The sequence below is a fragment of the Anthonomus grandis genome, chromosome 2, assembly GCF_022605725.1.
Source record: "Anthonomus grandis grandis chromosome 2, icAntGran1.3, whole genome shotgun sequence".
NCBI classification, from domain to species: domain Eukaryota; kingdom Metazoa; phylum Arthropoda; class Insecta; order Coleoptera; family Curculionidae; genus Anthonomus; species Anthonomus grandis.
The window spans coordinates 14,785,831-14,799,429 of NC_065547.1; the positions used below are offsets into that span (position 1 = coordinate 14,785,831).

General features: G+C 30.8%; 1 protein-coding gene across 1 annotated transcript in view; it reads right to left on the minus strand.

Moving 5' to 3' along the window:
- The window catches only part of LOC126750379 (phagocyte signaling-impaired protein), a 63,056-nt gene that overhangs the window by 17,654 nt on the left and 31,803 nt on the right, over nt 1-13,599 (minus strand). Inside the window, exon 12 of the mRNA XM_050459998.1 lies at nt 11,105-11,353. Coding sequence (XP_050315955.1) covers nt 11,105-11,353 — 249 coding nt within the window. The remainder of the gene's footprint in view (nt 1-11,104; nt 11,354-13,599) is intronic.

Here is a 13,599-nt window from a genome sequence, read left to right on the forward strand (position 1 = left end):
TATTAGTATGTGTAAAATTTAGCAAATTTTCGAGCAAATATTATTAAATTTCAACAGGTAAACATTCTAGTATACAGATCCACCTTCCACATCAGGATTACAATCCCAACCAATATTTAGGTTGTCAAGATTAGGGTTGAAGATACCAGAGTGGAATACAGGGTGTTACAAAATTCGGTGCAAATATTTTAACAGAGTATTGTTGGAGTTAAAATAAAACTTTTTTTCCTATAAACATGTGTCCTAAAATGCACCCCTTTAGAGCTACAGCCTGCGCAAATTGCTTTAAGATTATCGAATATTTAGAACACTGACTAGAGTTATTGGTCAAATCTTCTGAAAATTTCCTTAATCTTTATGGGTCCTTTTGATATTTTCCGTCCCAAAATTAGTATAAACCCAATTTTAGGGAAGGATTCAGGGGGGCTTACCCTTATGATGGCCCATATGTTATGTTTCCAATAAAAAAATTGAAAATCTAGAACACCATCTAATTAGCTATGAAAAAATCTAAAGCTATCGTTTTTTTTAATTTTTTCGTTAAAATTTCTTCGTTTTTTTCAATTTGGTAGTTTAATCGGGTTTAATAATGCTCCCTTTTCGTTTATAAGCGATTCTCTCGAAAACGCTTAATTATATTGAAAAAATGCAAGAGACAAAAATTTTAGCTTTTTTCATGACTAACTAGATGGTGTTGCTAGATTTTTAAGTTTTTATCGAAAATATAAGATCCCTAGGCCATCAGAAGAGAAGTTTCCCTCAATCAATCTAAAATTGAACTTACACCATTTTTGAGACCGAAAATTAAAAGAGCACCCAAAAAACCGGGGACATGCAAACTCTCAGAAGATTTGACGCATAACTGTTGGTCAATACTTTATAGTATGGAGAATTATTTTTGTTGGGATTGATATCAGTAAAATTAATCTATAATTGATTATTGCAAGGAATGAATAAAGTAACTTTATTATATCATTGCACTCGGTATCTTTGCGCGTTAGTAAAAAAAGATGGCCTATGCGACATGCGCTATGCGCGAAGAATTTTGGATTGCAATAAGCGGCAGTATCTCTCTCGTTTTGTTCGTTGAAAGTATACCACCATCTTTTCGGGTACCGCAAAAGCCCTAATTCTACAAACTTAAAATTAGTGTAAACAGAGGCGCCTCAAATTCATGAGAACTATAAAGTGCACGAAGATCCAGCAACTAGATCCTCACAAGTAAGTCGTTAAGGCCCCTTTGTTTCGCCGCTCAATGGTGAATAATATCAAAATTTCTCTTTTTATACAGTCCACAGTTTTATCTCATTTATTAGTCGATTATTCACCAACTGTAGTTACGATTCCAAATAATCGAATATTCTCCAAGCAATTTGCGCGGGCTGTAGCTCCGAGAGGGTGCATTTTAGGACACATATTTATAGGAAAAAAAGTCTTATTTTAACTCCAACAATACACTCTTAAAATATTTGCACCAAATTTTGTAACACCCTGTATATGCGAGTAGTCTAATTATTCTGAAATAAATCATTCGAAAAACTGAGGTGTAAAAAATATGAAATGTTTTTGTATGTTTTGCAGCCGCCAGAACCATACTATTTCTGAGATTAAATTCATTAGACTATTTTAATATAACATAAATTTAGTTTTAAAATAGTTTTTTTATCTTGTGTTATTTTAACAAAAAAATGCGATTTTGATAATTTTTTGTGAGTGCTTAATCATTGAAATTGTTTAAGAGGATTACGAACAATAATAGAAAAAAATACTCAGAATCTCAATTATTTTATTTATTATTAGACTAATTATTAGTCAAGTCTAAAGCCCCCTTTCTCAACACGAAAATTCATATGTTTTTGCGTCTTGATTTTTCAGCTGCAAAATCGGAGATAATTTCTTCACAATCTATCGACAGGAATCACAATCTATCTGACAATCTTTACAATCTACTGACTACTGTCAACAACGCAAGAGCATTTAACTTGAGCAGAACATGATCTTTCAGAACTAGTTTGAAATAGAGAGTTGAAACAAACATTCTTAATGCAACGCAAGAAATATATAATTTTTCCATATTTATTTTACCGCTCTTTGTTGCCTTTACCGTAAATCCACCACTACTTGTGTATGAAATTTTAAAAGAACTGCCAATAATTGTAGAGCCTTGCCACCGTGAGAGATTATGCATTTCCTTAATTTTAAAAGAAGAGAAGAAATGTTATGATATGGTAGCAAAAAGAATATTAACCGTAAATACATACTCTATTAAAATAGGCGGCAGTGATCGTACTTTGCTACGACTAAAAAAAACGCTTTTTTGAAATAACTTCTTAGTGCTTCAATATAAACTTTTTAGTTTTAAAAAATTATCTGTATTTAATGGTTATAAAGTTAAAAATTGCCTACTAAAAAGCACTATTTATTTTAAAAAAAGTAATTTTTTGTACCGAAAAAGCACTTTTTTAAAAATGGAACAATATTGAGGATCAGAGGCATATGAGAAACTTTTTTTTGTTTTTATTTGCTTATTTTTCTTAGATTTAATACTTGTGCCCCCATCATTATTTGGTCACTTTTGTTAAACTGATATGGATGCTAATACGGTTAAAAATATTAAATTTGGGCATTCGATCGAGCTTTGATCATCATGTAAATTTAATTACAATTTAAATTTAATTAAAGATTAATGTTCATATTAAATCGTTAATGACTTTTACAAAATTCGTAAAAAATATTTATTTTTTACGTCGATGATCCTTTACGAAATAAACTATTGTCATAGAAAATTGGATTTTTAATGTCCTTATTCTTTTAGATTATTTAATTCAATTCTTAGACGAATTATAGAAATTTTGATTTTTTACGTCGATACCCAACTGTATTAAAAACGAAATTGTGTATTAAAACCATATAACAAAAAATTATTTAAAACATTAAAGGTATGTATTTAAGACAGTAACAATATTTTTTTTTGGTCCTTGTTCAATTTGATCTGTAAATAAGGTTTTGTATTTCTTTTCTAAAGAAAACTTTTATCAGGTGATTTTTTTTTGACTTTCATTAACACGTTGAAGGACAGTAACGTTTATCGGCGTCCTCCTCGATGTTGTCAAATCCGGCAGAACGTCGTACGACGTCGTGACAGAAACTGTTAGTAAAAGGCAGAACGTTTATAGACGTTCCTCTGCCCATAAAGAATGTTAAGACAGGTTGTTACTGCCGCATTTAGCTTGGGTCGCATTTGGATACTGCCACATTTATAAGGTATTGCATCGCTGTAAAACCCCCGCTCTTTATGGAAGCTTTTTTCCCTACCCAACACATGCAAGACGCCGTAAGACGTCTTGATACTATTTTAAATTAAATTAGTAAATATTGTACTGCCAAACTTTTTGGTAACATTGCAGTTTTTGCGCGGGAAAAGTGACTTGTTTCTGTTTACTTTATAACGTGCATTTTAGTTTTTACGGCAAGGTAAGTGGATCTGCCTGTTTTTTAGGTACCTACTTATGTTTTTAGCACAAGAGTTTTTCAACATAGTTAGGTTTTGTGTTGTTACTATTTTATAAGTTAGGTTCAGGTAATCTTTGTTTTACTTACTTTTTATTATAAGACTTTTGTAACATGATTGGTTTAGCATGTACCTAATGCTTTTATTTGACAGTAAAGAGTTTTATTTGATTCAGATGAATGGTGCCGGCGATCCGTATGAACGAGAGCAGCAAAATTTGCTAAAACTATGGGATGAGTTTTCTAGTAGCGATGAGGAAGTTGATCCATATCATGATAGCAATGATGGATCAGATCCTGATTATCAACCAAATGATTCGTCAGACGGCGATGCGGAAAAACCAGGCCCAAGCTCAAAACAAGCAATCTTACTAACCCAAACCTTATCGGATGAAGATGATTTTGATGCCCAAAGCGGTATATCATGACTGGATAGCCCCCAGTTATCAGATGCTGAAAGGGAGAATACTGACGATGAACCCGAATCATTATGGCAAACTACAACAGCACCCATTCCCAATTTTGATTTCAATGAAAGTAGTGTAGGAGCTAAAATAAATATTGACGAGAGATAAAATAAATAGATAAAATATTTGAGATAAAATAAAAATTCCACATCGAGGGGCGATGTATTTAACTGTTTATTTACGCCACAGATATTGGAATATGTGGTTCGGTGTTCAAACGACTATGGAGAGCTACTAGGGCAAACAAATAGACCCAAAACAAGCAACAGCAGGTCAGCCAATTATCGACCGATAACTATCGATGAAATGAAAGCCTTTTTTGGACTCTGTTTACTTCAAGGTCAAGTTTCAACGAACAATGTGCGTCGTTTTTTTTTCCTACAAAGATGTACTTTTTTACCACCCTATATTTCCATTTGTTATGTCTTCTAGAAGATTTGAACAGATTCTAATGATTCTGTGTTCTTCGCCACCAAATTCGAAGGGAAAGGAGAAAGTTCAGACGCTGTTAGATATGCTTGTGACTCAGTATCAAAATTCGTATCGACCTACCAAAGAATTATCTTTAGACGAATCTTTATTACATTTTCGAGGAAGACTGGGATTTAGAGTATGCATAAAAAACAAAAAAGATCGTTATGGAATAAAGTTTTATAAGCTGACGACATCTGATGGATACGTGCTAAACCTAGAAATGTACAGTGGTTCCGGGAGTGTCAATAATACTAATGCTAATAATGGAGAAACTGGTAACGTTGATTGAGAATATGGGAAGATGCGCAACCTTACGGGCAAAAATCGTGCCAAACCTTACGGGCAAAATCGTACCACTAAGCGGCTGGCGGGTAGATGGCGCAATAAGAAGCGCGCCCAGGTCTTGTTTAAAAATCTCGTGTATCATTTCATTGTCTGGAGAGCGGACGAACAGGCTTAGGAGTTTTCGCACACACCTAGATTATTAAATTTTTTTTAAGTTTTTATTAAGTTTTTTTAAATTCCCTTTAAAAAAGCCACAAACACTCGATGAGTGGATAAATAATTGTGGAAACCAGGAAATATATGTTATGGATGAGGTTTTACTAAAAAATAGACTTATTTATGAAAAACATTTTAATAAAGACTACATTTATATAAGTGGCGGACGAACGATGCTGCATAAGGCGGCTGTTCCCAAATTTTGGAAAGATAAGTAATCTTTAATAAGAGGATATTTTAACATTCAGTTATCTTCTGTGTGACACTAACTTTCTTATTTTATATGGGACACTTGCTATGGTAGTACGTATTTCAATAGAAAATCATATTCACAAAACAATGATACCCCATTTGCTACTTTTTTGTATTATAATCATAGAATTTTTTTTTTTTTTTTAATTTCAAATAGAGTGCCATGAATGAGATAAAGTCTTAATTTTCAATTAAGTTATCACGCAAAAATAGTTTTCACTGTATTTTATTACTTAGATCTGTTATGAGTTACTTATTTTATTGGGTATTACGTCATTTATAGCAAAAATCAATTTAGAAAATACTATCTCACACGCTCAAAAATTAAAAAGAAGAAGAAAATAGACTTATTCACGTATTTAAAAGAAATATGAACGTAAATCTTTAATAATATCTTTCGTTATACTTAATTTAATTTAAGTTCAATAAGTTTTAAATACAATAATTTACTTAAAGTGTAATAGATTTTTTTTATATACCTAGGAGCTGAGGTTTAATCTATTAATCTCTGAGCTCGTTTTTTTTTTCAATATTCTACCTAACTTTGTTATGAATATTAAAATTAAAAACGATAAAAACAACGAGAAGACCTACTTTTTAAATAGAAATACCTAATTTAAACCAACGTTTCGGTAGTTATATTTACTACCGTTATCTAGGTAAATAAAGTTAAATTAAATTAAATTAAAGGTATGAACAAAATATAGTATGAAAAAATCTTTTAAATTTCTCATTAATACTTTGTTTACAACTCCTCTCTTTAAATACTTTTAATAATTACTTTAAATACTTTTTTATATAATTTCACGGTTGATTAATAGCTTGACAAACTGTTTTGAAAGATAACAAAAAATTTAAAGGTTATCTACTTCTTTTAAAATTAAAGGGGTGTGATCTTAATGTAATTTAATTATAGAAAATATATGAATATCATATATTTTAAATTATTAATTAATTTTGAGAATGCCCTGTTCTACCTCTCTTTTTAACAAAGGAATCCATGTATTATTAAAATCTACCGAACAAGTAGCTAAGCACTTATCTTCATTTAACATTATAAACGCACTTTCCTTTAGTTTACATAATTTTGAAATTAGTTTCTTTGCTAAAATTGAGGAAGCATTCCAGTTTATTCTATGGTTATTGTCGAATGCATGTTGTGTAATTTTGGATTTTTGAAAATCATTGTTTTTTAATCGAATAATTCAAATAAAACCGTTTTAAAGTTTGGCAAGGTGTTCTAATGTAAAGTTTTTGAATAAAATTTTACATTAAGACAAAAATGTATTATTTATGTTATAGTCTTTAAGTAATAACTAGTCAGAATTCAACAAGAAAATGTTGATAAATTATTACTTTTATTTCAACAAGCAAAATTTAATCATTGTGATGTGTTTATTTTTGCTGTGAGTTGTGTATTGAGTGTTTTCAATTAACATCTTCTGAATATTTTAATATTGAAGGTTATAGCACATGGGGAGGATTTAACAGTAATGATTCGCTGATAATGTTTTTTGATGACAAATTGCAAAATAATATAGAAATCTTTACAGAGGATATAGATATTGACTTGAAGGACGTAAATAGTACAGTAAATGAATATCTCAGTCTTATGTCAAATTGTGGTTTTCTGCTTTATATTAAACTAACAACTAGATATGACTCAGACTCCTGCCTATACCCATTTTTTATCAACACCAGCACAACAACAAACAACAAAACTAATAAATTGCTACATATTATTTGTGTCATAGATCACTATCCAATTATGGTTGGAATTTAATTAAAAAATTAATGACTTGAAATTATGAACATTACACTTCAAAAATTATGAAGGCATCTGAGAGAATTTAAAAACACTAAAAAGAGAGTGAAGGAATAGATAACAAGAGGACTGATTGCCTCAATTAAACACGTACAGAGAGGAACCTACCAAAACATTACGATCATGAATTACAAACACTTACAAAGCTTATAGAAATCATTTAAATAAACTTATAAATATAACAAAGTATACATTTTACAAAAACAAAATAGAAATAGAAACAAGAATGATATGAAAAAAGTATATAAAATCATAAATAAGATAACCGGTGGAGCCAAGGACAAAAAAGCAATACATTGGTTATTAAGGATGAACAAGACCAACTTTTTAACGATCCTCTGGTGATGTCAAACATTTGCAACAAATACTTTGTGGTGTCTGTACAGAACTAGAGCAAGAAATAAAAGTGCCCGTTGAAACTTATTTATTCTCAAGAAAGCAATACGCTAAAGTAAATAACAACTTAAGTTTCCCAGAAATAATTAAAATCGGCATATCTTAAAGGAATATAATGGGACCTATTCTTTTCATTACCTATATAAATTCATTACTTTAACTAATTTTAACTTCTTGCAAACCAAAGTCCCAGCTTGTCTATGTTTTTAAAACTAGTGTCAGTCATGGAACTTATATCATATATCATCATTAAAATCAGATAGTAGTCGAGGGATGCACGGAATAATCAACAGGATTTTATTGATAATTCACCCTTTTATTGTTTTACAACACATAGTTAATCCAATCTTTAAAACGGAAAAGTTACCAGAATACTTTAAAGTCTCCTTAATAACTCCAATTCATAGGGCCGAATCACGAAATAAAATTCAAAATTATCGAGCAATTAACCTAGTTAATAATCTAACCAAATTATTTGAAAAAGCATTAAAGGATAGATTGATTTCTTGCTTGAATTTACTATTATTGAAGGACCACCGATGCTATAGAGTGGCTTATCTCGGAGATCGCCAGAGAAGGCCTTGACGATCATGATAAGGTGATAGTAGTTTTCATGGACCTTATTAAGGCTTTCGACACAGTGTCTCACCAAAACCTCTTTGATGTTCTTGAACATTATGGAGTGAAAAGCATTGTATTGGAAGTCGTTGAAAGTTATTTATTCTCAAGAAAGCAATACACTAAAGTAAATAACAACTTAGGTTCCCCAGAAATAAACTCTTGGACAAAATTATCGAACCACTTGATTTTTTTTTAATAAACATAAAAAAATGAATAATAAGCATTGTTAACTTATTTATTAACAAAAAAAATTATATTCTATTTAACAAAACTAAATTTAAGTAACTTAATTCAATTCAAGGAAAAAATATCGATTTTTACTAATTTCAATTTTGATACAAAAAGAAAACAATAAACCCATATGAATTCTTAATATCGTGTATTGCTACCTCTAGCTGCTTGACTGTGACTCAATGACCGCTTAAAGTCTTTGCGGCATTCCTCGTATCAAATTTTGAAAAGTTTCCTGCGGAATGTTTTCCCACTCCTCACAAGCAGCATGTTCCATGATAGAACATAAACATAGTTTTTGTCTAGTTCTGCTTTTTGTATGAGAAAAGATATATAACGGTTTTAACTAATATTTATTTTTATTTAAATTTTCTTGACAAAATATTCAGTGGTGCGAAAGTGCGATAATTTTGTCCAGGAATTTATATAAAATCGGCGTTCCTTAAGGGAATATAATAGGACCTATTATTTTCATTACCTTTATATTATTTATTATATAAATTCATTACTTGAACTAGTTTTAACTTCTTGCAGTATTTGCAGTTTATAGGGATATAACTTATGAAGTTTAAGTACCTTTCTGATTTATTCATGCCAGCATATTTGAATATATTATATATTGAATATTTGATTTCTTTTGAACATTTAATTAAATAATATTAAAAAATGTGGTTTCACTGATAAATAGAGAAGAATTTTCTAAAATGTGATTTTCTATAGTATCATTGGAAAGCATTTTTCAAGAGCTTCGACATGATGTATCTTTGATTTGGCTATGTATCTTTCTATTAAACCTGCTTATATCTTAAAATTTGTTCCACATATTTTTTGAATATTAGTTTTTAGTTAATTAAGTGCAACAGGCTTTTTATTTAAAAACTTGATCCTCTTGAACACAAAATGGAGAAAACATAATGTTTATTGTTGGAATTATAACTTGTATTAAACTTTGTTGGTAATTTTGTAAAAATAGCTTTTTATATATATTTTTGTCTCAAAAACTTATTTAAGTAAGTAATTATTTGTTTATAAAATTTAACTTTTAAGAAATTTCAGTGTCTCCACCCTTAAGTAGATCACTCATTACTTGACCACCTAAATGACATCACTGTGTTGTATGTTAAAAAAAATAATAAAAACATAGTTGGCGGCATCATCCCATGTCTTAAAAAAATATCCAACACGGCCGCGTAACCGGAGATTCCAGCGTCGTTGAAAACCTGACTCAAAGAAGCCAAAAGCCAAGTCCACACAGCTAAAATAAATCGTTCCTAGATTTGACGCTTCGCGGCAGCACCACACGGTGCACGAAACTGAACGGCAAATCGGCAATCCGATAGTCGACCGGGTACACTTTTTAACACAGGATTGCGTATCTTCCCAAATATTCAATCAATGCTGGTAATCATACTGTGACAGAAAAAGTAGTTCTCCGGCTGATGCAACCTTACTTACTTAAGGGACACGAACTTTACATCGACAATTACTATAATAGCATAACTTTATCCGAAAAACTTTTAAAATTAAGGACTCATAGTAATGGTAGTCTCAGGTCCAATCGACGGGGCAATCCAAAATTAGTCGTTTAAAAAAAATTGAAGCGTGGCGAGCATTTTTGGATGCGAAAAAATCAAGTTTATATGTCGAAATGGAAAGATAAGCGAGATGTATATGAACATATAACGAACATATGTCGGGAATTGATCGATGTGATCAGATGATCTCAACTTACAACGCTACAAGAAAACCAATAAGATGGTACAAAAAGGTTAAATTGTACTTGGTTGACATGAGTGCATGGAATGCTTTTTTTCTATATAGAAAATATTGCAAAAGGTATTCGCGTAAATTTCGTTTTGTGCAGTTTAGAGATGAATTAATTAAATCCCTTATCAATCTACCCACTGATATTGAGGGACGAGATATGGTACTGCACGGCACAGACTAATGACAATCTTCATATCAATCAAGACAATAATACGATGCAAGAATTGCAATGTCATTGGCCTGAAAAAATCCCAGGGACTCCTGGCGGCCAGTCTCAGAAAAAGTCCATATTTTTAAAGTGCAGAATGTGCACCAAGAATAAGGTACGAAAAGAAACAAGCTATAGATGTAAGGGTTGTAGGGAAAAACCACCCCTGTGCTCAAGTTGTTGGCAAGCAATGGCACACAAGCCAGAAATAAAATGTTTTTAGTTATTACCTAAGTAGGTATTCTATTTTTTGTAATACCTTTTTTGAAAAATTTTTGTTTTAGAATAAAACATTTTTTTGTATGTTTTTGGTTTTATTTGAATACAAATGCCATAATTTTTTCTTTTTATATTTAGACGTCTATCGGCGTTGTGCCAATTTACAACCAAAAATCTACCTAAAAATTGACAAGACGTCTATCGGCGTCAATTTCAAAATACTCTAAAAGTTACAAAAATACATATTATTTTTAATTTCTAAGAACTTTCTAGGTTTAACTTCGCATTCTAATGAAAAATTTGTTAAAAAATAGTCGTGCCATTTTTAACCAGTTTCTAGGTATCTGTACTGTCCTTCAACGTATTAATATGAAAATCTCGAAATCTAATAAGTAGAAGAAAATTAGCAGTCCCTTGAACTTCGAGACACAGAGGTTCCACTGAATACGAGTCTTTTGTAAAATGAAGTATTTACATTTACATGTACGTTTCATAATAAATAAAAAAATATAAAAAAATTGCAATGTTGTCACTTTTGAAAGTTAGATAACAAAAGCTGAGATACCCGGTATATTCACGAAAAGTAAACATGGTGATGTTGCCATTTAAAGAAATAATACAGTTTACACTTACTTCCAAGTGGTTTACCAATAACTCCAACCCTTTCCGCTTCTCCCTGAAATCCGAAGAATCACTTATAACTTTCTTTTCTAATGTCTGCACGAGGCTCTCAAATTGCAATTTGGCATCCCTACAGGTCTCCTCCACCTTCACGTCCAACGAAAGGGAAACGAAAAATTCTAACACGGCGCTGATTGATTGTCTATAGGGGGTATCGAGATAACCGTGCAGCCTAGAAGGAGCCGGATAAGCTATTAAGTCCTGGAAATAAAAGCCGATTTAAACGGAATGATTGATAGACAGATTATGGTTAAAACAATTTCTTTTCAGGAATGGAACTTAGAACATTGAATACACTAGAATCAACAATGGCTGTTTTGGAATGAGCGCAATATCTACACAGGTGGCAGACGAGATATTTTGTTGATAAACATGCTTAATATTCCATGCTGCAAGGGATTACTTAGGATTTTTTAAGTGATTTCTCAGTGCGTTTTTTTAATTAATAATAAATTTAAAAACTTCTTTTTAAAATTGTCTTTTTGCAGAATGTAAGATGTAAGTTTTTTTTTCCTTTAAAAAATATTAAACTAGACCAAACACTTCGTCCCATTTCTTTTAACGCCGCAATAACTAGTAAGATTAAGAAAGAATTTATGGACAAGCCATACAAGAGTAATTCGATACTTAAGGTTCGATCTTATAAACCTCCAGTCTAAGAGCCCTGAGATCCAAACTTTGCTTAAAAAATCTTTTTAAAACGTATTCGACTTTTGAAGTGAAAGTAGCGTGCGTGAATATTATTTGTTTTAAGTGCTTGTGCCTTAGTTTGGATTATTTTTATACTGGTGAGTTTTCTCACGGAGCATATCCAATTTCTATTATTTTTTATTTCCTATTTTTATTGTTGTTGCTATTTACATTACAAAATTTTATTTTAAATATATGTGTTTTACAAGATAATGATAATATTTGACATAAAACATTTAATACCTGTTTAATCTACATAAAATATTTACAGATAATTCATTTAATAAAAGCAGAGTGCTAGAGCTGCATATCATATTTTTCCTTTTACGTAAAATGACCATATAACGTAGATTTATTTACCAACAAGTTGCTTATTGTGGAGTGATTGAGCCACAGAGCAATCTTTCTGTATTGTGGAGTGTTTGAGCCACTTACAGATTTGTATGTTGCAAACTACGTTTTCCTGTACTATTTATAGTATGAAACATGAAACTATACCTTTCCAAATATCCTATTTTACTATCTGTTTAAGCAGTTAATAGCACATTTATATTGCGCTAGTGGGTGACAGACACAATGCGTAACAATATTCCAAATATAATAAATAACTATTAAATAATAATTTAACAAGTTACAAATGTTTAAATCTTTTAATAATCAAAATATCTAAATACTAAATAAAATAACATAATTGGGAAATTGGTTGCTCAACACATTAATTTTTTCCAGGTACATACGTTATGTCATCTTACACTTGAGTACATGTATCAACATATTTATCAACATAATCAACAAGTAATTTAAGTATCGTGGTTTTTAAATATATAATGTAAGTAATTATCACTAAGATTAGCATTTGATTTATATTGTTTTATAATAAAAATTGGTAAACGCCCCATATATTAAAATTAAAATATTTATTTACCGCTACCGGATTTGAAATTAACATTTTTGTCCTGACAAGAAAATAGTTAGAAATGGAAGAAGTCTGAAGTGGGTCATATACAGGGTGGTTCCTTAAAAATGGGCAATCTCTGAACTGGCGATACTACATACCAAAATATGGCGTTTGAGCTTAACATGTCATACAAATGTTGCAGGTTTACGAGATACAGGGTTTTTAAAATTTCTTAATAATTTTGTGATTTTAAGCAGTATCGTACGGTTTACGGGTACATGAAGAGAAAATTTTAATAAGTGGCTGTACGACAAAAATAAAAGTCACTCCGACAAAAGTTTGCTTTAAATAACTATATTACTCACAGTAAAGTACATAAATGACGCCAGAGAAAACAAATAATAAAGAAAGTGGTTTTTAAAAATTTAACTAAAGGAGCGGTGAGAAGGACGAGAAAATTTGATACATTTTAGCAGCACGAAATTTTACTGGCTTTTAGGATTAATATCCTTTATTATTGCACGAACGAATTTGATTAACTTTATATTTTAATTTTGATAACGAGTTTTTGGCTTTCGCTGAGCCATCTTCAATCGTTCTATTTCATTATACGAATAAATGCGGACTGAACTGTTTTAAAAAGAATAACACCACGCAAAAACTTCTCCTTCATAAGATGACGCAATCCTATCGGCAACGCGATAAAAGAGTTTGTTATGATTTCAAACCGAAGGCATCTTGTTTTTCTCCGAACCAGAAACACAAACAAGTCTCTTATATTAATAAAAACCCTATACTATTTAAAATCTAATATCTGTTGAAATTAATTTTCAACAATCGTCTTGAAAATTGGCGACTG